Below are 26,539 nucleotides of genomic sequence, written 5' to 3'. Positions count from 1 at the left end.
GGCTTGTAGGTTTTAATTGCTGACCTTGTGGTTAACAGTCCAGTGTTTATCCTTCAGCCGATTCAAGTTTCAAAGTGTGGTCATCAACAGTTATGAAATATATGAATAATTGGATTCTACATACATATTTCTATGAATACATTTAACAGGGATGTTAGGATGCAGTGGATGGGACAAAAATCACAACAGGCAATTTTATTTGTAGAATTTGATCCAAAAAATCAAGAAAATAAACAAAAGGAGCCAGTCTTGATAATGTTGGTACACAAAGTAAACAAAAACATACAGCAACATTTACCATAAGATCATTTAAATGTATGTGCAAATGATCTGATAAGGTGTGATTTACAACACGAGTAACTTCTCTTAACAACCATAGACTTAATTGCACTGCACTGTAGGTCACCTAGACTAGGTTAGCAAGAAAGAGCAAAGTGGTAGGTCCAAAAAGGCAACCCGCCCCAAACACCGTCCTCAGATGGAGACTTTGGTAATTGTCTGTGATATAAAACACCAACTCCTTATCATGGTGGATGGTCATTTTGTCCATTTTTCTCCAGTGATGAGTCTGTTTTAATCCATCAGTTATTGTGAAGACAATCCAGATCCACGGAACAGCAGACACTTCCATTCTGCACATGAAAGATACATGTATAAAAGTGTTAGCTATTTGTAACATGGACTATACTAGTCTGTCACTTTCATATTGAAAATGAACGTCTACATTTTGAGACAAACTCTAAGAAGCTATAGAAAATAGTTTTAAAATGACAACTACCAAAAACTTTAGGAAAAATAATGGATGGGAAGTAAGGACCTAAGAGATAACCTTTACCCCTAGATCTCTCTTTCTTACTGCAGTTCTCCTGGCAGTCTACACTTTTGTCCATGTTTTAAATTCTGCCCTTGATTTCCAAGACTGTACACTATTTACTTACTGGACTTACTTCAAATAACATTAAAAATAAAAACAAACCATGAGAGATGACAATTTGCCATTAATAATAACTAATCAAAGTTTTACAAGGTTCTGAAGATCAATCTAAGAGGAGTTCCAGAAAGGTTTGAGACAATTGCAGGCTTGCATGATGACTCTGAAGAGTATAGTACATATTTATCTGTAAAAATTCTTGGAAATTCATTAAAAACCAGATACACATATCTATGTACATGTTCCTTTAAAATCACCCTTGTTCTTGTTGTAGTTGTTAGATCTTGCCAAGTAGATTTTGACCCCTTAAGACAGTAGAATCACACCCATATAGCCACTGTTGTTGTTAAGTGCCATCAAGTTAGTTTTGACTCCTAGAGACCCTGGATAGGGCTTCCAAGGAGAGGCTGGTGGGTTTGAACCACTGACCTTGTGGTCAAGTGCTTATCCTATAGGACCACACCAAGACTCCTTATATAGCCACTGGCTGGGTTCTAACTGTCAAACTTTTGGTTTGCAGCCTAGCACTTAAACGATGGGCCAGCAGGGCTCATTATTAATACCCTTAGTGAATCTCAGGGGTACTGGTGTGGTGCTATAAGCACTGGACTGCTAACAAGAGGTTGGCGGTTCAAACCCGCCTGTTGCTCCTTGGAAACCCTATATAGGGTTGCGATAAATCAGAATCCAGTCAGTGGTGCTTAACAATAATAATGAATTTCAAAGAAATAATGTTACATACAGGGATCCATGTGTCTGGGACATTTTTCTTTCTGAAGGTGATGGCCTAGATGCAACCATGGCTCTTTCACTATATGAAGTTTGATCTTTTTCCTTTGCTATTGAGGCTGCATCTTAAAATGATACATTCATTCCAAAAATGAGAAAAGAATCCACATTTATAGTAGCATGAAAGACAGTATCCCTATAACTGAGCAAAGACTTCATGGAACCAAGCAGAATAGTATTTCTAACTTGTTAAATCGTGAGAGATTCTTAGAGGTGTTTCGGCAGAAATTTTCACACTTTATGTAACTCTTGCTCCAAGTTGGTTAAAGTCACAGGTCTTCATGAGGTTTGAAGCAAGAGAGAGATTAGTTTTTCAATGTTAGGGATATATCAGAATGTCTCATGGAAACCATTCCAAAAAGATTCAAAGCTTAATCACAATTAATTAAAATTTGCAGCAGGAACATCAGACCCCTGCATTAGTCAGCAAACAATTTATAGTGCACTTAGTTTTTTTTCTTTAACTTCAATAGCTTATAAAATTTTTCCTGGGTTAAAGGAGATAGATCTTTTCTCCCCTTTCCTTTTCTCTTCAAATAAGCAGGTCAAAATAGTTTAAATCAGCCATCATTGGTCCTAGTACCAATTGTTAAAATTTGATCATTTAAAGGCCAGACAGAAGACCATTTCATTTTCTGTGCATTTGGAATATGCCTTTATACAAGGTGCAGCTATAATCCATCCAGACACGTTAACCTCTTGTAAGAAGTCAATATCTGCCTATGTTTCCACTATGTCACATGGAACCTGTGCGTTCAGAACCATCAGGAGTGGACCGCCTGAGAGTGTTCATTCGCAATTGTTCAAGGTCTGATTATCCCCCAGGACATCCAACTACCTTGCATTTGCAGGTTGTGCAGGGAGCTCCAGCCATTGTCCACACTGAACCGCTGAGCCTTGAAACCCCGTAGCTGTCCAGGCAAGTTTTCCTGATGTCATAGGCCATGTGATCAGCCAGACAGGGGTCACTGACACAGCGAGGGCAACACTCTCCTTCCAAGATGGCTGTGTACTCACAGCTCAAATTAGGACAAGCAAGTGGCCAGCAATCCACTTCTCCTTCCTGTGGGGAAAAAAAAGAGAACAATGCTTCTTCATTCTTCTTATGCACAATTCTATTCCCAAAGTCCCAGATGGGGAAGGAGGGCACAGCAATTCTCATTCCACATTGAATGCTCCTGCTTTACCCTATGGGGACAATGTGCTGCCTCCTTGAACATTCACTCCAGATAACACCTGTTTAGTGTGCTTTTGCTGACCCACCTACACTGCAGAGAGAGCTATATCCCTTTTCTGTGTGACTATTACAGTTGTTTCCTACTCATGGTCACCCTACCCCATGTGCTGCCGAGTAGAGCTGTGATGTTTTAAAAGCAGATCTCTAGCCTTTGGATAGGTTTGAGCTAGTAGTCAAGTGCTTAACTATTTGTGCAATACTTTCTGGCACTGAGTCAATTCCAATTCATAGAATTCCAACTTATAGAAACCATGTATAGGGGTTCCAAGGAGTAGCTAGGAGTTTGAACTGTTGAAGGCCAGTGCTGATCTTATAGGGCCACACCAGGAATCCATAGAAACCCTATTGTGGTGGTTATGTGCAGTGGAGTTGGTTCCGACTCACACCGAGAAATGGATGGTGCGCTTGAACCTCCAGCTTGCAGTTCAAACCAACTTTGTAGTCCAGCACATTAACCCACAGCACCACACCAGGACTCCTTATAGGACAGGATATAAAACAGCTGTGAATGGTTTCTGAAGTTGTACATCTTTCTCATGTGATTTGTGCCCTAAGAGCCTAGCTAATTATTTCTCTCATGATACTTTGGTCAGAATCATTTGTAAGGAGTCCTGGGTGTGCTTTGGAATAAACTTTGGACTGCTAAGCACAAGACTGGTGGTTCCAACCTACCAGTTTTTGAATTCTTGGGCTCTGGTCTTTTTTACCCCCTTCTCTGTGGTATGGCTCTATAGGTTACTGCACTGGACTGCAAAGATGGTTAAAGCCACAAAGTCAGTGGTTCAAGGACATCAGCTGCTCCTTGGAAACCCTGTACAGGGTCACTATGGGTTGGAACTGATGCGACGGCACTTCACAACAACTCATATTTAGATCGATAACTGCTAATCAGGTAAATACATAGACAGGAAGATACTGGCTGATGTATAAAGACAAATTACCTTCTCTTAATGTCAAAAGAAAGGAGCTCTGGTAGCGTAGTGGTTACGAATCGGGCTGCGAACCTTAAGGTCAGCGGTTCGAAACTACCAGCCGCTCCACGGGAGAAAGATGAGGCTTTCTACTCCCGTAAAGATTTACACCCTTGGAAACCCTGTACAGGGTCACCATGGGTCGGAACCGACTCGACGGCACTTAACAACAACAACAATGTCAAAAGAGGAAATTGAAGCATTAGTACAGCTTCAAATTCAACATATCAAAATTGGAGTTGCTAGTATAGAATTTAAAGCTGAGGTTTGGAACGATGTTAGGATCATTTTCAGGATAAAACAGTCCATTAGTCACATGTTAGCAGTTCAGTTGGACCCTTTACCATTTACCTATGTAACCTCTTCTGTTGTGGCAATACACATAATGGAGTTGGTACCAACACATAGTGACCCTATGCACAACAGAACGAAACACTGCCCAGTTCTGGGCCAACCTCACAATTGTTGCCACATTTAATTTGATGCTGCCACTTTGCCACTATTTATAATATAATTTAAAATAGAAAGAACCTGGCCCAGAACACAAAACTTTTCTCTGAACTTTCTCAGCTCTCATTATACTATTGTTATCTCTAAATTGGTATAGAAAACAACCTTCATGGTGGTTTTTTTTTCTTTTTTTTTTTTTTTTTCTATTTGAGTGTTTAGCATTTATAATAGATTTTTACAATTTAGCAATTATTGCTGATAGTAGCTACCATTCACTAAACACCTTCTATGCTACTATCCTTCAGATATATTTTCATATCTTCATAACAAAGCTATAAAGTAGGAATTTATTCTTTCCCTCAAACATACAGCAGGGATATGATCAGTGAAACCCAAGTTACCACATGAGTGAGCCAGGATTAGATTCTAGGTCCCTGCAACTCAACCCATGATATTTCTGCTTCATTTGAAATCTTTAAAGGTTTCAAAATGAGATTAAAAGATTGGATTCCATAAGAACTCTAAGTGCTAATCAATACTTTGAGAACTTCCTATCTAGTAGACTTTTTTTTTAAATTTGCATTTCCTATAAAAAACAAGTGGTTGCAATCTAACACCTGTTGGGCTAACTCTGTGATATAAACATGTTCTGGTGGGCACAGTGTTTTAGTTAGTAAAATTGAGAGGCCTTTGACACCCCTTTGTTAGTCCTAGGTCCCACCACTCCCTGCTGAGTATTAAAAACATCCAGGAATTGCAGCTTCCACATAACTGAGCCTGTAATTCTTTCCAGAGTTAAAAATAACATACCAGACATCGGCACTGCTGGCAGCTGTGAGTCCAATTGTCTCCACTTCGATAAAGCTTGTGTCCATTTTGATCTAAACATTGACTTGTAACCCTGGTGTCACATTCTGGGCAGCAGAAAAGGTCAACACTTGGATTCTGGCAATCACAGGCTGTCCTCCGGCAGAATATCTTCCCATCCTGTTTAGAAATGAGGCAAATGAGGCTTTATCATTAGTGAAATGATGGGCTGGCTGCATCATGAAAACCAAACCTTATAAGTAACTTTCCAGAACACATAGTAATGGTCCCTAGAGTCTCAGTAATACCCTGGATGCTTTATTAAAATGCGTGCCTCTGCACTTGCCTGAGCATGGATGTACACACACCCACACACATGCATACCCCTTCTCTCCCTCACCTTGCCTGCAGAGCTGCCAAATGAAAATGGAGACATTTCTCAGTTTAAAAAGGAAGAAGTCAGTATTTTCTTGAACAGTTCATGTTTTAAAATGTTTCCTTAAATCTCTATTTCTAAGTAAGTCTGATAACTAAGCTGAATAGCTCAAATGCACAAAACATTTCAAAAGGTACTTAGCTCAGTTTATCCCAAACACAACTCAAAGAGGAAGTCTTAGGACACTCTTTACAAAAGAATTAATTGCAGCCCAATCAAGTTAAGAGACTTATTTAAGACCATGCAGGTGTAGTGGGTCTCTAAGCAGCACCACCAGGTCTTCTAATTTCAAACAATTTTCTTCTACAGACAATTGTTTCTTGCAGAAGATGTTATCTTCTTTCTCAAGGCATTAAACACTGCACTACTTCTATTGTTGTTATGTGCCATGGAGTCGGTTCTGACTCATAGCGACCCAGTACAGGGTTTCTGAGGCTGTGAAATCTTTATGGGAGCAGAAAAACTCATCTTTTTCCCACAGAGCAGCTGGTAGTTTCGAACTGCTGACGGTGAGATTAGCAGCCCGATTCATAAGTACTACGCTTCACTAAGAGTCAGAATCGACTTGGTGGCTTTGGTTTGGGTTCTGGTACAATTTCTGGAGTACTAGTCTTGGAGGCTCATATTTATTAAGAATTGGAGATCAACAACATTTAAGCTTTAAAAGGACGTTTGTAGCATACCCCATTTATAAGTGCATTATTCCAGTGACTACTCACCTCAGATAATAAACAAGCTTTAAAATATAAGGGAATTGGGTCACAATGAATCAAGCATAATGCTTGTGGCCACCATTTATGGCTTTAATTCCTCTGCCAAACATATAAGACCAATGAATATCAGGGATTGCAAAGTGTCTTAAAGGTCATATAACCAAACCTCTTGACATGTATTGACCCCTGTATATGGCTAACATATTCAAGTCATTCAGCCTATGCTTGAAGTTCTCTAATCATAAAGAACTCACCACTATGGGAGATATTTAATGTAAGCATATTAGTCCATTTCTGAGAGTCAAAAATTGTGCTTCATGTTTGTTGTTAGTGTGGAGTCGCATCTGACTCATAGTGACTCTGTATAGGGTTTCCAAGGAGTGGTTGCTGAGTTTGTACCAACAACTTTGTGGTTCAAACTGACCTTGTAGTCCAGTGCTTTAGCCCACAGCAGCACACTTCATATTACCTCTAGCCATTTATATTAGTTCACACCTTTCATAAGCTTAGGGTTCTTAATCTCTTCTGGCATAGTTTAATTCTACAGTCCTTAGAAGACATCTCCTATGCCTCCCTGAGTTACCATCTCTACGTTAAACATCTCTAATTTGTCAGCTAGTATGCATAGTATTGAGTGCTTTCACCTTGAATAGTTGCCACCATCATTAATAGTTCTTAGTATGTTAAACAATAAGTGTTACATTGGTTTGAACAGTAAGGCGGATAGTTCAAACCACCAGCCACTCCTCAGAAACCCTATACAGGGTCCTTATTAAATTGAAACCAATTCAACAGCACTTTGAGTCCTGGTGTGGTACTATGGGTTAATGCGCCATACTGCAAAGCCATGTGAACTGCAAGGTTGGTGGTTCAAGCTGCTCCTCGGAAACCCTATACAGGGTTGCTATGGGTTAGAATCAACTCGACGACACTGAAAAACAATAACAATAGCACTTTTATAGCATCAACAACCATTAATTGAAGGAACCCTGGTAGCATAGTGGATTATGAGCTATGTTGTTGTTGTTGTCAGGTGCCATCGAGTCGGAACCGACTCATAGTGACCCCATGCACAGCAGAACGAAACAATGTCCGATCCTGGGCCAACCTCACTACCACTGACACACTTGAGTCCATCAATGATGCCACCTGGCTGATCCATCTCGTTGGGGGTCTTTTTTTCTCTAACCCTCCATCTTACCCAGCATGACATCCTTCTCCAGCGACTGTTTCCTCCGGACAATGTGTCCAAAGTATGAGAGACAAAGCTTAGCCATCCTGGGCTCCAAGGAGCACTCTGGCTGCACTTCTTCCAAAATAGATCTATTGGTTCTTTTGGCAGTCCATGGCACTTTCAGTATTCTCCTCCAACACCACAACTCAAAGGCATCAATTCTTCTATGATCTTCCTTATTCACCGTCCAGCTTTCGCATCCATATGAGGCTACTGAAAACACCATGGCCTGGGTCAGGCACACCTTAGTCCTCAAGCTGACATCTCTGCTCTTCAATACTTTAAAAAAAATTCCCTGTGCAGCAGATTTGCCCAATGCAATACATCGTCTGATCTCTTGACTGCTGCTTCCGCGAGTGTTGATAGTTGATCCAAGAAGAATGAAGTCCTTGACAACTTCTTTTCTCCATTGATAAGAATGTTGTTTATTGGTCCAGTGGTGAGGATTTTTGTTTTCTTCACATTGAGATGTAATCCATATCGAATACTGTGCTCTTTGATCTTCATAAGTAAATGTTTCTTCAAGTCCTCTTCACTTTCAGCAAGCAAGGTTGTATCATCTGCATATCGCAGGTTGTTAATGAGTCTTCCTCCAATTCTGACGCCATGTTTTTCTTCATAGAACCCAGCTTCTCGTATTATTTGCTCAGCACACAGGTTGAATAAGTATGGTGAAAGAATACAACTCTGTCTCACACCTTTCCCAATTTTAAAACATTCAGTGTTTCCATGTTCTATTCGAACAACTGCTTCTTGGTCTAGGTACAGATTTCTCAGAAGTGCAATTAAGTGTTCTGGAATACTCATACTTCTTAATACTGTCCATAGCTTGTCATGATCCACACAATTGAAAGCCTTTGCATAGTCAATAAAGCACAGGCAAACATCCTTCTGGTGTTCTCTGCTTTCAGCCAAGATCCATCGGATATCAGCAATGATATCTCTCGTTCCACGGCCTCTTCTGAATCCAGCTTGAACCTCTGGAAGTTCTCTGTCAATGTATGATTGTAGCCATTTCTGTATTACCTTGAGCAAAACTTTACTCGCTTGAGATATCAAAGAGATTGTCTGATGATTTCCACATTCTGTTGGGTCATCTCTCTTTGGAATGGGCACAAATATTGATCTCTTCCAATCAGTTGGCCAGATAGTTGTTTTCCAAATTTCTTGGCAGAGATGAATGAGTGGCTCTTGTGCCACCTTACTTATGAGCTATGCTGCTTACCAAATGTCAGTTTGAATCTTCCAGTCATTCCATTGGAGAAAAATGAGACTTTCTGCTGACAAAAAGATTTATGAGTTCTGAAATCTTATGCAGGGTCATTAGGAGTCTAAACCAACTTGGTGGCATACAACCAGGCCACCGTTAATTGAGCACTTACTTTTAACTAAGTCCTTTACATACATTATTAAATTTAATCCTGATAATTCAGTTCAATGAATATTTATACTTCCATTCCTCAAATGAAGTAGCTGAGAGATATAAAATTAGATCTAACTCTTCGGTACTGGCCTTAACAACAACTCAGAGTGGGATTAGGAATCATGGGCCCATTGTTTTAAACTCTTGTTCTTTCATCTATGCAGACTTACTTGAATTTTTTTCCTACTTTCTTTGGAAATGTCACAGTCTTGACTTGTATTGAGCTTAATGAAGACTGAAAGCTCATTAAGCCCCATATTATGTTGTGCGTTTGGTTGTTTAAGGGGCAACAATTGCAAAATGTGATGCTTATCCCTGTTGCTTTTCACCTTGTTAGTAAATTCATCTCCTTTGCCTATAACAATGTTTCTAAAATACTGTTCTGTCATCCACCACAGTTTGTCCTTCCTCATTCTTTGTGACATCTGCAAGCTTGATTGACCTCCTTCAGGGTCCTCATCTACTTCGTTGATACCAATGCTGAATAGGACAGGAGTCGTTGAGATATGATTACTGTCAACTAAAGTGGAGTTCATTAAATGTATTACATTATTTATGGAGAAAGGAGGCAGGCTAGCTACATATATAACAGGTTGAAAACATGCTTTCCACCAAATTGTATAATAGTTTATTACTATTTATAAATAAAGGAATAAGAATTCATAGTGTTCCACAATTATCAGGAGATGAAAAATAACACACATACCTGTGTGTGTGAAGACAGAGAGATACAGAATGGCCCTAAATGAACTAGAAAATTCAGCTAATTTGGACAAAGAGGGGGTCCAGATCATAAGGAAACTCAACAATAGGTCTTTGGCTTACTGTTCAGATAACATTATTTCAACTCACTAATATACTTTGCCTATAGCCTCGGAAACCCTGTACAGGGTCGCTATGGATCGGAACCGACTTGGCGGCACTTAGCAGCAATATACTTTGCAGAGTCTTGGTGTGATGTTGTAGGATAAGCACTGGATCGTAAGGTCATTTGAACTGCAAGGATGGTGGTTCAAACTCAACAGCCACTCCTTGGAATCCTTATACAGGGTTGCAGTGAGTCAAAACTGATTCGATGACATTTAATAACAGCCACAATATACGTTGCTGGTGTAACCTTGGCCATAAATGGATCCCTGGGAATTTATTTTCATCAACAGAAGTTTAGAAAAGTTATGATAGCTACAACACGCAGTCATTTGATCATTTATTAATGTCACAATAATAATGTTGTTGTTACATGCCATCGAGCCAGTTTCAACTCACAGGGACCCTGTACAGGGCTTCTGAGGCTGTAAATCTTGTATGGGAGCAGAACCCTCACCTTTCTCCAATGGAGCAACTGGTAGGCTCAGATCCCTGACCTTGTGGCTAGCAGCCCAGTGCTCCCATCACAGTAATACCCTCTTCTAATATAGACAAATAAGACCAATTTCCAATGAAAGGATACATTTTTGTAGAAGCTACTGTAAAACATACAATAAAGACCCCTGTTTTATGTTTCAATAAGATCTAAGTCTCTTCCCCATGTTCAGATTAAATGAAAGAATAAGAATAAATGGAGAGCCTCCAGGTTTAGTACAAAATAAAGCAATTTCACATCTCATCAATTATGTGAAAATGCCAAGTAGCCCCCTCTTAGGTTCCTAACGTGTTTCAGAACAATGGCTGTGTTCACTTTGGCTTTTGAATTACAGGGTAATTGTCAAGAACATCATTTTTAATAATGAAAATGTCACAGGTGGCTCCATTAATTCAATGAGAATGCCATTTTAAAACATCAGCTCACAGAGCACAGCCATAATCCAAAATCGAGTCCAGATGTGACAACAGAAGACACCCTGCTGATACTGAGTATTCCTTCCATGGAGCCCTGGGGCCACTCCAAAAGCTAGGATAATTAGAAATATTTCTATTTCAATTTGTTGTTGTCATTAAGTGCCTTTAAGTTGGTTCTGACCCATAGTGACCCTGTATAGGGTTTCTGAGGAGCAGCTGGTGAGCTTGAACCACCAACCTTACAGTTCGAATGGCTTTGCAGTCTGGCGCATTAACCCACAGCGCCACACTAGGACTCCTGCCCTTCACAGGACTCCTCCACTTCAATAGCAGAGAAGTATTTTCCCTACGTCTCTGCTATAGAAACAAAATGTTTATGCAGTTTTGTAGTGGAAATTCTGCCATAAGCAATTGATATGTATTATAGTATACCACAAGGAGCTCTGGTAGCATTGTGGTTACGAATTGGGCTGCTAACCTCAAGGTCAGCAGTTTGAAAACTTCCAGCTGGTCTGTGGGAGAAAGAGGAGACTTTCTGCTCCTGTAAACATTTACAGCCTCAGATGCCTTGTTACAGGGTCACTATGAGTTGGAACCAATTCCACGGCTCAGCACCACCACCACCATAGTATTCAAAATGCCTCTAAAGGTTAAAAACCAGAAATAGTCACTTTCCTAGTAAATAAAAAAAATGAATGTATTCTTACTATGCTATAGAAAATTAATAGGCTTTATATTATAACACATATATTTTACTACAGAACAGTCAAAATACTAATACATATATTCTAAATTGATTTTTTTTTTTTTGAGAACTTTAAATCAATGATGTAGACTTAGATAGGATTATTGATGCTAATTGTGTCTCACACTCCAAATTTGACCTTTTCTACATTTTTACAAGTAAAGTTTTATTGGAACACAGTCTCCCTTATTCAATTACATGTTACCTATGGCTGCTTTCCCACTACCATGCCACTCTAGAACTGGAATGACTGTATCTTTATGTCCAGAGAATGAGGATAGACACTGCCTTCCAAGGCTCAGAACCAATGGCATGCATCATCAGTCATCAGGAACCCATAATTTTGAAGTGTCTCCTAAATCATCACTTCAGCATGAAACACTAGTAGTTAACCCAGTGTCAATGGCTGTTTATTGAAAAGGTGCCTTTTAAAAGTGTGACTTGCTTTTTTCAACAGTTCACTTTGGCCTTGTGTTAGCTATGTGTTTTTGTTACTGTGCGCTTTAGTTTTTTGGTTTTTTTTTTTAAAGCTCTTAATATGAATTAAGTGATAGTTTGCATGCAGAAAATCAGTTTTGCAATAAATCAATCACACTGTGCTTCGTTGCAATGACTACAATCCCCATCAGCCAACAGTACCTGCCTCTATTCCCTCCACTTTCTCTCTTTGTTTTCCTTTTTTCAAAAACATGTTTTACTGTGAATTATGTGATAGTTTACATGGGAGAACATTAGCTTTACATTCATCCTATCTTATATCATTTCATTGCCATGGTTACAATCACCTCCATGCATCATCAACCAACCAAAAGGAATACCCTGCAAGCCTGCTCGTCAGTCATCAGCACACAGTTCCTCTCCCTCTCCATGGCATTCTTTCTGCCTCCATCTTTGGGGTTACTGCTTTTCTGGGTAGGGTCAAGCACTCACTCCACTTTTCTCCCTTGATGGTTCCAGGGACCTCGGCTCCTGGACTGCATAGTCAATCACTCCCCTCCTTTTGCTACAAAACATCCACCTTTACATTTCCAACCTTCGCAGTCAGTCCTGATAACAATTATTCACCATTGTACCACAAGGGATCTATCCCCGTCTCCTTTCATGAGCCCCACCCAGACAGATTGGATACTACTCAGTAGATATTCTACCTTTCCCCACACACTCTGGATCTAGGCTCCCTATTGAAAGCTTGTAAGCAAGACAACTTCTTGCCTTTGTAGCCCTCCCACCCCCACCCTATTTTGGATAGCCAATGTCTAAGTTGCCCATGCCTGTTTATTCCATGTATGGAGGGGATGGGAATGATCCTTGCTGTAAAGATTTGTTCCCTCTTTTGAGCTACTGCATCCATAAATGTAGGTCAAATTCATCAAATTGTATCAGACTACTCTTTTTTTTTTTCCTCTTGTAGATGAGCTCTGATCATCCAGTCATTGAAGCCAGGTTGATTGGGTATTATCTGCAAGTGTGGATGTTCTTGTGCATATACCCTCCCTTCTTATCAGCTGGACACTTCACTTTCCACTCTAGTCAACTGTGGCTATGTCACTGACTCTGGGCCCAAGAGTCCCCAGGTCTTGCCACATCGCTGGCCAACCAGTTCTCCACCCGGGTTCACAGGAGTCTATTGAACATTGTAGGGCTTTAGCTTGCAGCTTCATTGCTGTTTTTCCCCTCACTTCCCCTTACCAGCGAAGAATGTGGTCACCAATCAGAGCGTATGTCTGCTCATGTGTTTTCCATTGAGTCTTAGTCTGGGAAGGGGGTTTGCCCTGAGGGCCCTGACCACTTGCCTTGATGTCTCCTAGGAAAGAAACTTGCTTGTTCTTGTAGTAGTCAGTTAGACTGCTGTTACTGTTTTTTATTTTTCCTGTCGGTCTTTCTTTCAAAAAGTATCTTCTGTCCTAGTTGTTCAAGGCTGGTTGGCTTGTCCTTTCAAGTGGAAATTTCCCACCTGAGAAGATTCTGGGTGAGGTTTAGGGTTCTACCTGGGGTCTTATGTAACACAGGGCTCCACAGGAAGCCTCCTTCACTGGGCACATTGTAACCCCATTTTAGGTATTCCAATCAGTTATAGGCAGAAGACAGACTTACAGGCTTTCTATGGTGATATTTGTATATTTTATAATGATATTCCAGGGAAACCAAGATTCAAAAGACAGCCAAACATCTTAACAATACTTCTAACCATTTCTAACCATGTCTCAATTTCTGTATCCCAGAGCCCTGTTGTTCCAAGGTTGTGCATACATCATTATTTGCTTCTGTCTCACTTAGCCCATGCAAACCTGCCTAATTGTTTTCCCATCCGAATTGTTCTTCCATCCCCCTCCCCCTCCTTGTTTATTGCCCTCCTTGCTAGCACCCAAACTATCCTGTGTCTATTTCCTACCCTGTGCTCTTCCCTCCCCCCCTCCCCCCCACCCCATCCCCCTTATTCCAGTAACCAGCAAAGAATTCCTCCTCCTTTTTAGAATGGGTTCTTTTTTCTTAGTCTTTTACAGTAGTGGTCCTATGCAGTATTTCTCCTTTTGTGACTGACTAATTTCACTCAACATAATGTCCTCAAGGTTCATCCATGTTATGCGGTGGCTTGCTGCTTCCTTGTTGTTCTTCAGGGTAGCATAGTATTCCATTGTGTGTATGTACCACAGTTTGTTTATCCATTCTTCTGTTGATGGGCACTTAGGCTTTCTCCATCTTTTTGCTATTGTAAATAGTGCTGCTATGAACATTGGTGTGCATATATCTACTCATGTTATGGCTCATGTTTCTTGTGGGTAAATGCCAAGTAGAGGAATTGCTGGATCATAAGGTATTTCTAGTTCCAACCATCTGAGGAAATGCCATATTGCTTTACAGAGAGGTTGGACCATTTTGCAAGCCCACCAGCAATGCAGGAGCACCCCAGTCTCTCCACATCCTCACCAGCATTTATTGTCCTCTACTTTTTCTATCTTTGCTGTTATTGCTGGTGTGAGATGATATCTCATTGTTTTGATTTGCATCTCACTACTGGCTAGTGATTGTGAACATTTCTTATGTTGGTTGGCTGCCCGGATCTCCTTGGTGAAGTGTCTGTTCATGTCCTGTGCCCATTTTTTAATTGGGTTATTTGTCTTTTTCTTGTAGAGGTGTTGTAATTTCCTATATATTTTAGAAATGAGTCCCTTGTCTAATGCGTCGTTGAAAAAGATTTTTTTCCCATTCTGTGAGTTCCCTATTTACTCTTCTGGTGAAGTATTTTGATGAACATAAGTTTTTAATTTTTAGTATGTCCCAATCGTATCTTTTGTCCACTTTTGTTGTTTCCAAGATGTTTGGTAGTATGTGTGTGCCCTGAATTAATGCCCTCATTTTTGTCCCTATTTTTTCAATGATGGCCTTCATAATTTTGGGATTCACATTTAGATATTTAATCCATGCTGAGTTGGTTTTTATATAAGGTGTGAGGTGAAGGTCTTGTTATACAGTCTTTTGTATATCGCTTTTCAGTTCTGCCAGCACCATCTGTTACAGGAACTATCCCCTCCCCATGTGATATATTTAGGTACTGTGCCAAAAATCAGTTGGCTGTATGTGGATGAGTTAATTTCTGGATTCTCTAATCTGTTCCATTGATCAATGTATCTTTCATTGTACCAGTACCAAGCTGTTTTGACCACTGTAGCTGTGTAATAAATTTTGAAGTCGGGGAGTGAGAGTGCTTTGCTTATTCTTTGTCTCTTTCCTTTCCATATAAAGTTTGTAATTGTTTTTTCAATCTCTTTGAAGAATATTTTTGGAATCTGGATTGGGATTGCATTATACGTGTAAATTGCTTTTGGCAGTATTGACATTTTCACAATTTTATGTCTTCCTATCCAGGAGCATGGTACATTCTTCAATTTTTGTAGGTCTCTTTTGGTTTCTTGTAGTAGTGTTTTGTACTTTTCTTTGTAGAGGTCTCTTGTTGTTCTGGTTACATTTATTCCTAGGTATTTCATCCTTTGGGTGGCTATTGTAAATGGTCTTGCTTTCCTAATGTCCTTTTCTGAGCTGTCATTTTTGGTATCGAGGAATCCAATGAATTTTTGTATATTGAGCTTATACACTGCCACTTTGCTGAATCTTTCAATGAGGTCTAGTAGCCTTTTTACTGAGTCTTTGGGATTTTCTATGTATAGGATCATATCATCTACAAATAGATTTTTACTTCCTGTTTGCCAATTTGGATGCCTTTAATTTCCCTATCTTGCTGTATAGCTCATGCTAAGACTTCTGATACTATATTGAATAGGAGTGGTGACAAAGGGCATCCTTGTCTGGTTCCTGTTTGCAGAGGGAAGGCTCTGTTTCTCTCCATTGAGAGTAATGTAGGCTGTTGGCTTTGCATACATGCTCTTAATTATGTTGAGAAATTTCTCTGCAATTCCTACTTTGTTGAGGGTTTTTATCAGGAATGGATGTGTGGTTTTGTCAAATGCCTTTTCTGCATCAATCAATATGATCATGTGGTTCTTTTCTATATGGTGGCTTACACTGATCGTTTTTCTAATGTTGAACCATCCTTGCATCCATGTTCATGAGGGATATTAGTCTATAATTTTCTTTCTTGGTGACATCCTTCTCTGGTTTTGCTATGAGGGTTATACTTGCTTCATAAAATGTACTAGGAAGTTTTCCATCCTCATTTATATTCTGGAATAATTTGAGTAGAATTTGGTGACATCTCTTCCCTGAATGTTTGGTAGAACTCACCAGTGAAGCCATCTGGGCCTGGACTTCTTTTGGATGGGAGTTTTTTGATGACTTGATCAATTTCTTCTTTTGTTATGGGTCTGTTCAGGTTTTCAACTTCCCTTTCTCTCTTGATATAGACAAACTATACAATCATTTAAACCACCTAGGGCACATTTTTCCAGTCAGCCTCCTGCCTGCCAGCATACAGCCTTTCTCTTTGCATGAGTCTAGAGTCTTCAGCTGTTCCATCTCTCCATGTCATCATCTCCATCTTTGGTGTCATTGCTTCTCTGTTTCGGATCTCATGTTCTGCTCTCTTAATGGTCCTAGGGTCCTCTGTTCCTGGAATGTAAGGTTAACTACTCCCCCCCTTTTGATACACAACTTCTACTTTTACAAATGTGACCATTGCAATTAGTCAAGATAACAATTATTTACTGCTGAATAAAATATCCTATGCCCAGACTCACCTAGACAAGGTGAAAACTATTCAATGGGGACTTTACCTTTCCCCCCTTGCTATCAAATTAAACCCCCTCTTGAAAATTTGCAAGCCAGCTACGTTGTGCCTTTATAGTCCCCCTCCCTTTTTAAGTAGCTAATATCTAAGTTGTCCGTCACTATCAACCCCATGCACTGAGGGTATAGGCTTGACTCTTGATGTGAAGACTTCTTCCCTCTCGGTTGGTATTTTGAATTACTATGTCCATAAGTGTAGGTCAAGTGAATCAAATTGTAGCAATTTACACTTTCTTTCTTTATCAAACGTCTTTATCTTCCTCTAGTCAAGTTCTGATACTCAAGCCATCCAAGCTAGGTCAAATGGGTACTATGCAAGTTTGGGCATTCTTGTGTGCCTCTCCCCACTTAGTATCAGCTGGACACCACTCTCAGCTCTAGCCCCCTTTTGCTAGGTCAAGGTCTATGGGCTAAGGAGTTTCCAAACTTTGGACCAACCAGCTGTTCCTCCTCTCTCCTCTCAAGGTCAATAGGAGTCTATGGAACATGGTTGAACTCAGCCCATGTCTTCATTACTCCCTTTCCCCCACTTCCACCAATTGGTCACCAGTGAGCTTACAAGCCTACTCATGTGTTCCCTTTGAGTTTCAGTTTTGGAATGGGGTTTGTTCTGAAGGGACTCTATGGCTCCCAGGCAAACAAACAGCTTGCTTGTTCTAGTGATAGCCAAACAGTTACAGGTCTTTCTTTCAAGAAGAATCTTCTGTTTGTCTAAGGTTGGTCTGCATGTCCTTTCAAGTGGGACTGTCTCACCACAGAAAGTTCTGGATGGGGCTCAAAATTCCACATCAGGTACTATACAAAGGTGCAACAAGAAGCCCATTTTTCACTAGGCAAGTTCTAGAACCCCTTTTAGGTATTTCAAATCAGTCTATAGGCTGAAGATGGCATTTACAAGCTTTCTGTAATCATACTTCACAATATGCCATTCTATCCCACTCAAATGTCTAATTTACATTAGTAAGCAAGGTAGGCAAATATTCATAAGACAGTCAAGCACCTTGACAATATTTCCTATCTTTTACCCATTCAGATTATGTCTCGATCCCTGTATCACAGAGCCCTGTTTTTGAAGGTTGAGAATACATCACTATTTACCTCTGTCCCATTTAGCCCATGCAAACCTACCTTAGCGATCTCCTATGTAACTTGTTTTTCAATCCCTTCCCCCTTCTTGTGTATTGTCTGCCCATCACCCAAGATATGATGTGACTATACCCAATCTGTGCCTTGCTGACCCCTCGCCTCATACCACTGGTAACCAAGAAATATTTTTTTTTCTTTTTTAGTATCGGTATCTTTTCTTAAGCTTTTACAATAATGGTTATGCAATCTGTGTCCTTTTGTGAACAAATATGCTAACATTATTTCCTCTCCTTTACCCCCCCCCCCCTTCAGCTTATGTCTCGATCCCTATATTATAGAGCCTTGTTATTCCAAGGCTGGGCAAACCTCACAGTCTACCTCTACTCCATGTAGCCCATGTTTTTCTCTATCCTCCCCACTCCTCCCCACTCCTGTTTATTGCCCACCCTGCCCTGTGAGTTACCTGGTAACCCTCAGAGAATTCTTCTTTTAGAATGGAAATCTTAAGTGTTTACAGTAATGGTCTTATGCAGTATCTGTACTTTTGTGCCTGACTAATTTCACTCAGCATTGTGTCCTCAATGTTCATCCATGTTATGCAGCATATAGTATTCCAGTGTTTGTATGTATGTGTGTACCAGAGTCTGTTTATCCAGTCTTCTGTTGACAGGCATTTGGGTTGTTTCCAGGTTTTTGCTATTGTGAGTATTGCTGCAATGAACCTTGGTGTGCATATATCTATGTGTGTTCTGACTCATATTTCTTGTGGATATATACCAAGTAAAAGAACTGCTGGATCATAAAGTATTTCTATTTCTAGTTTTCTGAGGAAGCACCATACCATTCTCCAGAGTGGTTGAACCAATTTGTAGTCCCACCAGCAAAGTAGGAGGGCCCCAGTCTCTTCACACCCTCACCCAGCATTTGTTGTCTTCTGCTTTGTTTTTAAACTTAACTATTACTGCTTTGTGTAAGAAGATACCTCATCTTTGTTTTGCTTTGCATCTGTGTAATGGCTAATGATGGTGAATGTTTCTTCATACATTTGTTTGCTGCCAGAACGTAATCCTTGATGAAGTGTCTATTCATGTCCTGTGCCCATTTTTTTATTGGGTTGTCTTTTTCTTGTAGATGTGTTGGTTTCTTATAAATTTTAGAGATTAGCCTTTATCTGATATGTCATTGCAAAGGATTTTCTTCCCCATTCTGTGGGCTCCCTTTGTACTCTTTTGGTGAATTCTTTCGATGCACATAAATTTCTAATTTTTAGTATATTCCAGTCATCTATTTTGTCGTGTTTTTTGCCATGTTTAATAGTCTTTGTATGCTATTTATTATAGCCCTTTAATTTGTCCCTATTTTTTCACTGATAATCTTGAGAGTTCTGGGATTTACATTTAGATCTTTAAACCATGTTGAGCTAGTTTTTAAATATGGCGTGAGGTGTTGGTCTTGTTTCATTCTTTTGCAAATTGATTTCTAGTTTTGGCCAGTAGCATTTGTTGGAGTCTCTCTTCCCCATTTAATGTATTTTGGCTCTTTATCAAAGATCAATTGACTATATGTGGATGGATTTACTTCAGGGTTCTCAATTCTGTACCATTGATCTATGTGCCATTCATTCCACCAATACCAAATTGTTTTGATCACTGTGACCCTGTAAGTTTTGAAATCTGGAAGGGAGAGGTCTCCCACTTTGTTCTTTCTCTGAAGCAGTGTTTTCCTTATTCAAGGTCTCGTTCTCTTCCAAATAAAATTTGTGAATGGTGGATTGCTTTGGGTAGTATTGACACTTTCACAATGTTGTTATTCCTATCCAAGAGCATGGTACATGCTTCCATTTTAAAAATTTCTTTTGGTTTCTTGTAGTAGTGTTTTGTAGTTTTCTTTATTATATATTCTATAGGATTTTTGTTTCTCTGGTTAGATTTATTCCTAAATACTTTATTCTTTGTGTAGCTATCATAAATGTTATTGTTTTCCTTATTTCCTCTTCAAAGCTTTCTTTGTTACTGTGGTTAAGTACCATAGAGTCAGTTCCGACTCATAGTGAACCCTGTACAGGGTTTCTGAGGCTAAAATTTTAACCGGAGCAGAAAGTCTCATTTTTCTCCTGCGTAACAGCTGGTAGTTTCAAACTGCTGACACCTTTAGGTTAGCAGCCCAATTTATAACCACTATGCTACCAGAACTTCTTTATTGTTGTTGTTGATAGGTGCCATAGAGTCAGTGCCGACTCATAGTGACCTTATGCGCAGTAGAATGAAACACTGCCTGATCCTGGGCCAACCTCACAATTGTCACGCTTGAGTCCATCGATGCTGCCACTTGGCCAATCCATCTCGTTGGGGGGTCTTCCTCTTTTTCTCTGACCCTCCACCTTACCAAACAGGATATCCCTCTGCAACGACTGGTCCTTCCTGACAATATGCCTGAAGTATGAGAGATTTAGTTTGGCCATCTTGGCCTCCAAGGAGCACTCTGGCTGCACTTCTTCAAACATGGTCCTTGGCACTTTTAATATTTTCCTCCAACACCATAACTCAAAAGCATCAATTTTAATACTGTTTTCCTTATTTACTCTCCAACTTTCACATGCATATGAGGTTATAGAAAACACCATGGCTTGGGTCAGATGCACCTTAGTCTTCAAGGTGACATCTTTGCTCTTCAACACTTTAAAAAGGTCTTGTGCAGCAGATTTGCCCAATGCAATATGTCATTTGATTTCTTGACTGCTGCTTCCATGAGTGTTGATAGTTGATCCAAGAAGAATGAAGTCCTTGACAACTTCAATCTTTTCCCTTGATAAGAATATTGTTTTTTTCTTTACATTGAGATGCAATCCATACCGAAAGCTGTGGTCTTTGATCTTCATCAGTAAATATCTTAAGTCTTCTTCACTTTCAGCAAGTAAGGTTGTATTATCTGCATATCGCAGGTTGTTAATGAGTCTTCCTCCAATCCTGATGCCACGTTTTTTGTCATATAAGCCAGCTTCTCTGACTATTTGCTCAGCATACAGTTTAAATTAGTATGGTGAAAGAATGCAACCCTGTGGCACACCTTTCTTAATTTTTAAACCATCCAGTGTTCCCATGTTCTGTCCAAACAACTGCCTATTGGTCAATGTAAAGATTCCTCATGAGCACAATTAAGCGTTCCGGAATACTCTTACTTCGCAATGTTGTCCATAGCTTGTCATGATTCACACAATCAAAAGCCTGGGGCATAGTCAATAAAGCATAGGTAAACATCTTTCTGATATCCTCTGCTTTCAGCCAGGATCCATCGGATATCAACAATGACATCCCTAGTTCCACGGCCTCTTCTGAATCCAGCTTGAACCTCTGGAAGGAAGTCCTCTGTCAAAATATGCTTGCTACCATTTCTGTATTACCTTTAGTAATATTTTACTCACATGGGATATCAGAGAAATTGTCTGATGATTTCCGCATTTCATTGGGTCACCTCTCTTCCAATCAGTCGGTCAGATAGTTGTCTTCCAAATTTCTTGGCAGAGATGAGTGAGTGCCTCCTGTGCTGCATCACTTTCTTGAAAGATTTCAAATTTTATTCCATCAATTCCTGGTGCCATGTTCATTGCCAATTCCTTCAATGCACTTGGATTTCTTCCTTCAGTATCATTGACTTCTTGATCTTATGCTACCTCTTGAAATGGATGAAAATCAGTCTTTTCCTTTTGGTAAAGTGACTCTGTGTATTCCTTCCATCTTCTCTTGATGCTTTCTGCATCATTAATTTGCCCAGAGAAGCTTTCAATAATGAAAGTTAACGCTCGAATTTTCTCTTTAGTTCCCCCATCTTGAGAAACGATGAGTGTGTTCTTTTTTTGGTTTTCTGACTCCAGATCTTTACACATTTTGTTGTAATATTTGGCTTTATCTTTTTGAGCTGATCTTTGAAATTTTCTGTTCAGTTCTTTAACCCCCCTCATTTCTTCCATTTGCTTTTAGCATCTCTATGTTGGAGAGCAAGTTTCAGTGTCTCTTCTGACATCCATTTTGACCTTTTTCTTCTTAATGACTTTTTGCTTTCTTCATCTATGATGTTCTTGATGTCATCTAATAACTCTTCTGGTCTTCAGTCCTTAGTGTTTACTGTATCAAATCTGTTCTTCAAATAGTCTCTAAATTCAGGTGGGGTATATTTTGGTCATAATTTTGGCTCTCATGGACTTATTTTCATTTTCTTCATCTTCAGTTTGAATTCACATATGAGAAATTGATGGTCTGTTTCACAGTCTGCCCCTGGCCTTCTTTTGACTGATGAACTGGAGATTTTCCATTGTCTCATTCCACAAATGTAGTCAGTGGACACTGGCGAGATCCATGTGTATAGTCATCTCTTATGCTGTCTAAAGAAAGTATTTGAAATGAACAAATCATTGATTTTGCATAATTCTCTCATGCGGTCTCCAGCATCATTTCACCAAGGCCATATTTTCCAACTACCGATCCTTCCTCTTTGCTCCCAACGTTTGCATTCCAATCGCCAGTAATGATCAATACATCTTGATTGAATATTTGATTGATTTCAGATTGAAGAAATTGTTAGAATTCTTCTATTTCATCCTCACTAGCTTTAGTGGTTGGTATGTAAATTTGAGTAATCGTGGTATTAACTGGTATTCCCTTTAGGCTAATGATTATTATACTATCACAGACAGCATTGTACCTCATGACTGATCTGGATATGTTCTTTTTGACGATGAATGCAACACCATTCCTCTTCAATTTCTCATTCCTGACATAGTAAACCAGGTGGTTGTCAGATTCAAAATGGCCAATACCAGTCCATTTCAGCTCACCAGTGCCTAAGATATCAATGTTTATGCATTCCAGTTCATTTTTGACAACTTAGAATTTTCCCAGATTCATACTTCGTACATTCCATTTTCCGATTTTCAATGGATTTTTACAGCTGTTTCTCTTCATTTTGAGTTGTGCCTCATCAACAAATGAAGGTACTGTGGGCTTTACTCCCACAGGCTTTTCTCCATTTGCATCATCACGGTCAACTCTACTTTGAGGAGGCAGCTCTTCCCCAATCACATTTTGAGTGCCTTCCAAGCTGAGGGGCTCATTTTCTAGTACTATACCTAACAGTGGTCCTCTGCTTTTATTAAGGTTTTCAGTGACTAAATATTCAGAAGTAGTTCATCACTCCTTCTTCCTAGTCTGTCTTCATCTGGAAGCTCATCAGAAACCTGTCCACCATGGGTGACCCTGCTGGTATTTAAAAAACTGATGGCATAGCTTCCAGAATCACAGGAACTCTCATGCCATCACAGTATATGACAAACTGACAGATGAGTGATAGACCTTCTTTATTAGTATATAGGAAATATAAGAATCCAACTGATTTTTGTATATTGACCTTATACCCTGCCATTTTGCTGAATTGTCAATGTCTTCTGTAATGTTTTTGCTGAGTCTTTGGGATTTTATTTGTATAGATCACATTCTCTGCCAATAGAGTTTTACTTCCTCTTTGCCAATTTAGATACATTTAATTTCCTTTCTTGTCTCAGAGCTCTGGCTATGACTTTCAACACAATGTTGAATATAGGTGATAATGGGCATCCTTGTCTGGTTCCTGTTTGTAAGGGGGAAGACTTTCAGTTACTTCCCATTAAGAGTGATGTTGGTTTTGTATATATATGCTTTTAGTTATGGTGAGTAATTTTCCTTCGATTCCTATTTTGTTGAGTGTTTTTATCAGGAATGGATGTTGGATATTTTCAAATGCCTTTTTTGCATCAATCAATATAATCATATGTTTTTTATTCTTTTATTCATTTATGTGATAAGTTACATTGCTTGGTTTTCTAATATTAAAGCATCCTTGCATTCCTGGTGTGAATCCTGCTTGGTCATGATGCATTTTTTTTGATACTTTGTTGAAAATTTTTGCATCTTTTTAGTGCTGTCCTTCTCTGGTTTTGGTATGAGGGTTATGCTTGCTTTGTAAAATATATTAGGGAGTTTCCCCACTCTTTTCTATATTCTACAATAGTTTGAGCTGAAAAGGTGTCAGCTCTTTTCTGGAACTGAAGTTTTTCTGTTGGGAGCTCTTTGATGACTTGACCTATTTCTAACTTTGTTATAGGTCTATTCAATTTTCCTACTGCACTCTGTGTAAATTTAGGTAGGTTGTGCTTTTCTAAAAATTCATCTATTTCCTCCAAATTTTAAAATGTGTTGGAGTACAGTTCTTCATAGTACTGTTTATTTTCTTTTTATTTCCATTGATTCTATTGTAATGTTTCTCATGTTGTTTCTTATGTATTTGTGTCTTCTCCCTCTTTTGTTAGATTTGTCAATTTTATTAATCTTTTCATAGAACCAGCTTCTTGTCTTGACTTGATTTTTTAATTTTTTAATTTCCTTTTCTTTTTCTAATTTTTGGAGATACTGTGTTATTGTTGTGTGCCAAATGATTTGCTATGTTGTGTTTTTGTTCGCATTTGTTTCTAGGATTTTAGTGACTTTAGTTTTACTTTCCAAATGAAAATATCTAGGATTAGAAAGCTAGTACTTTCTAAACCAAAATCTTGATCTTATTTCTCAGTCTCCAAGATGATGGCTTTAAAATTATAGCTTAATTTAGAATGGAACACTTCCAACCACAAATAATAGAAGCAAGAAAGTCACAAATAACCTGGTACCATATTATAGGGATACCCTAGAAATTTCTATTTGGAACTCTTACTTAGGTTACTAAAACCAGCCACCTCACCTATAACCTTTTGGAAATATATGAGCTGTTTAATAAATATAGCTGGGGGGGAAATGATGTAAAGAAATACTGACACTATTCATAAAGGAGGGAGGGGTGTGGAAGTCTAGCAACACATCAACAACAGCAAAAAAACATTACAAGATTGCTCCTCTCCTGTGGTAATTAATGCAAGTCTTATTCTCATAAGAATTATGAGGTACTTTAAAAGTCTAAGCACAATGAATCCCTTTAGGAAGTAAGTTTGTGTAAGTATAAGTATTAAGATGAGGGCTCATCAAAGTTCTCACCCAACCAACCTTAAAGACATGACAGGCTCTTTAAGAGGAAGAGTAACACTGGTTTCCCTCTCCTGCTTCCCCTGTGCGCTGCATTCTCTTTTCAACCCTGCATCTTTCCTTTCACTAAGAACCATCAATTTAAAACAGGTTTGCCTACTGCTTCACATCATCATTATCTCTCATGTGGATCAGAACAGAAGGGAACTACCGGAGACCCGAGAATAAGCAGCGAGGGGAGAGAGGTAAGGTAGGAGGAGAGAAGGAAGAGTTACTATTTTTGCTACATCACATCAGTCTCACCTTGCAGGAACACACTGAACATCTGTCTTCTTTCAACGTCCACACTTGCCCATTGTGCTTCAGTCCTCCTTCATGAGGACAGTCACCGGAGCAGGAAGGTCCAGAGGGACAGAGGCAGTCGAAGCCCCCGGCCAGGTTGATGCAGGCAGAATCATTCCAACAGGTGTGAGTTCTTAAGGCACATTCATCAATGTCTGCATTAAAGAAAGAATACACAGAGCTATAGAATTTCACCAAAGAGACACAGAAAACAGTAATCATTGACAATAGAAGTAGCTAACATCATTAAACATTTCCCTGTGCCAGGTAGTGTGCCAAGGCACTCACATGCATTATCTCATGTATTTGAAAGGTAGCACTATTTGGTATGATCGTATTTCTAAATTAATGGGGCTGAGGCACAAATAAGTTAAACAACACATTTATTGTTGTTACACGGCTAATCAATAGCAGGTCCAAGATTTAAACCTGAAATAGAAGTCATGCACTGATTTTAGGATACTCTCAAGAACAATTACATCCAGAGGCCTTGGTGGTGGTTATGTGCCGTGGAGTCAGTTCTGACTCATAGAGACCCTATTTATAGGGTTTCCGAGTCTGTAAATCTTTATGGGAGCAAAAAGCCTTATATTTCTTGTGCAGAACTGCTGGTAGTTTTGAACTGCCAACCTTGAGGTTAGCAGCCCGACTCATAACCATTATGTTACCAGAGGTCATAAACCTTGTTAATTAACAATGTGCAGGCAGCCCCATGGCGGAGGAAGACATAAGCCCCATGGCTTATGGCACACATAAGCCAATTAGACTGCCATCGATCATCCTAGGACCATGATTGAAAAGAGGAGGGTGTAATTCCTAGTAGGCGGTGAGCCTTTGATTTAGCAAGCATACCTGATAAGTTGTTTGAACTGCAAGGTTGGTGGTTCAAGCTCACCAGCTGCTCCTTGGAAACCCTATACAGGGTTGTTATGGGTCGGAATCGACTCGATGGCACTTCACAACAACAACCTGATAATCAGCAGCATTTTTGCTCAAAAAGTATCTGAGAAGTTCAATAGGCTATGATAGAAAGGCATGTATAAGTTTGTTGTTTATCGTTAAGTGCCGTTGACTCAGTTCTGACTCATAATGACCCTGTATAAAGTTCCTGAGGAGCAGTTGAGTTTGAACCACTATCCTTGTGGTTCAAATGATCTTTTGGTCCAATGCTTATTCTACAGTGCTACACCAGGACTTCATGCATAAATATACTGTTCTGTTTTCAGTTGATATCAAACAAGTCAGTTTACCTAAGCTATCTGCAACAAACACATAGCTAATCCAGCCCTAGCTCATGCCCTTTCCCAGTGGGAAA

The 26,539-nt window shown here is 39.4% G+C and overlaps 1 protein-coding gene across 2 annotated transcripts in view; it reads right to left on the bottom strand.

The window, feature by feature from the left end:
* Window positions 1–534: 534 nt before the first annotated feature.
* The window catches only part of NELL1 (NEL-like 1 (chicken)), a 1,454,777-nt gene continuing 1,428,772 nt past the window's right edge, over window positions 535–26,539 (bottom strand). For both annotated transcript variants that reach the window (XM_006865820.1, XM_006865821.1), the window contains 4 exons: window positions 25,186–25,379; window positions 5,189–5,365; window positions 2,559–2,783; window positions 535–632 (listed from right to left, as the gene is read on the bottom strand). In XM_006865820.1, coding sequence (XP_006865882.1) covers window positions 582–632; window positions 2,559–2,783; window positions 5,189–5,365; window positions 25,186–25,379 — 647 coding nt within the window. In that variant the 3' untranslated portion in view covers window positions 535–581. The remainder of the gene's footprint in view (window positions 633–2,558; window positions 2,784–5,188; window positions 5,366–25,185; window positions 25,380–26,539) is intronic.

This window comes from Chrysochloris asiatica, unplaced genomic scaffold (assembly GCF_000296735.1).
Source record: "Chrysochloris asiatica unplaced genomic scaffold, ChrAsi1.0 scaffold00083, whole genome shotgun sequence".
Classification (NCBI taxonomy): Eukaryota; Metazoa; Chordata; class Mammalia; order Afrosoricida; family Chrysochloridae; genus Chrysochloris; species Chrysochloris asiatica.
The sequence above is the reverse complement of the archived record's forward strand: the minus strand, read 5'-3'. Positions and strand labels throughout refer to the sequence as shown.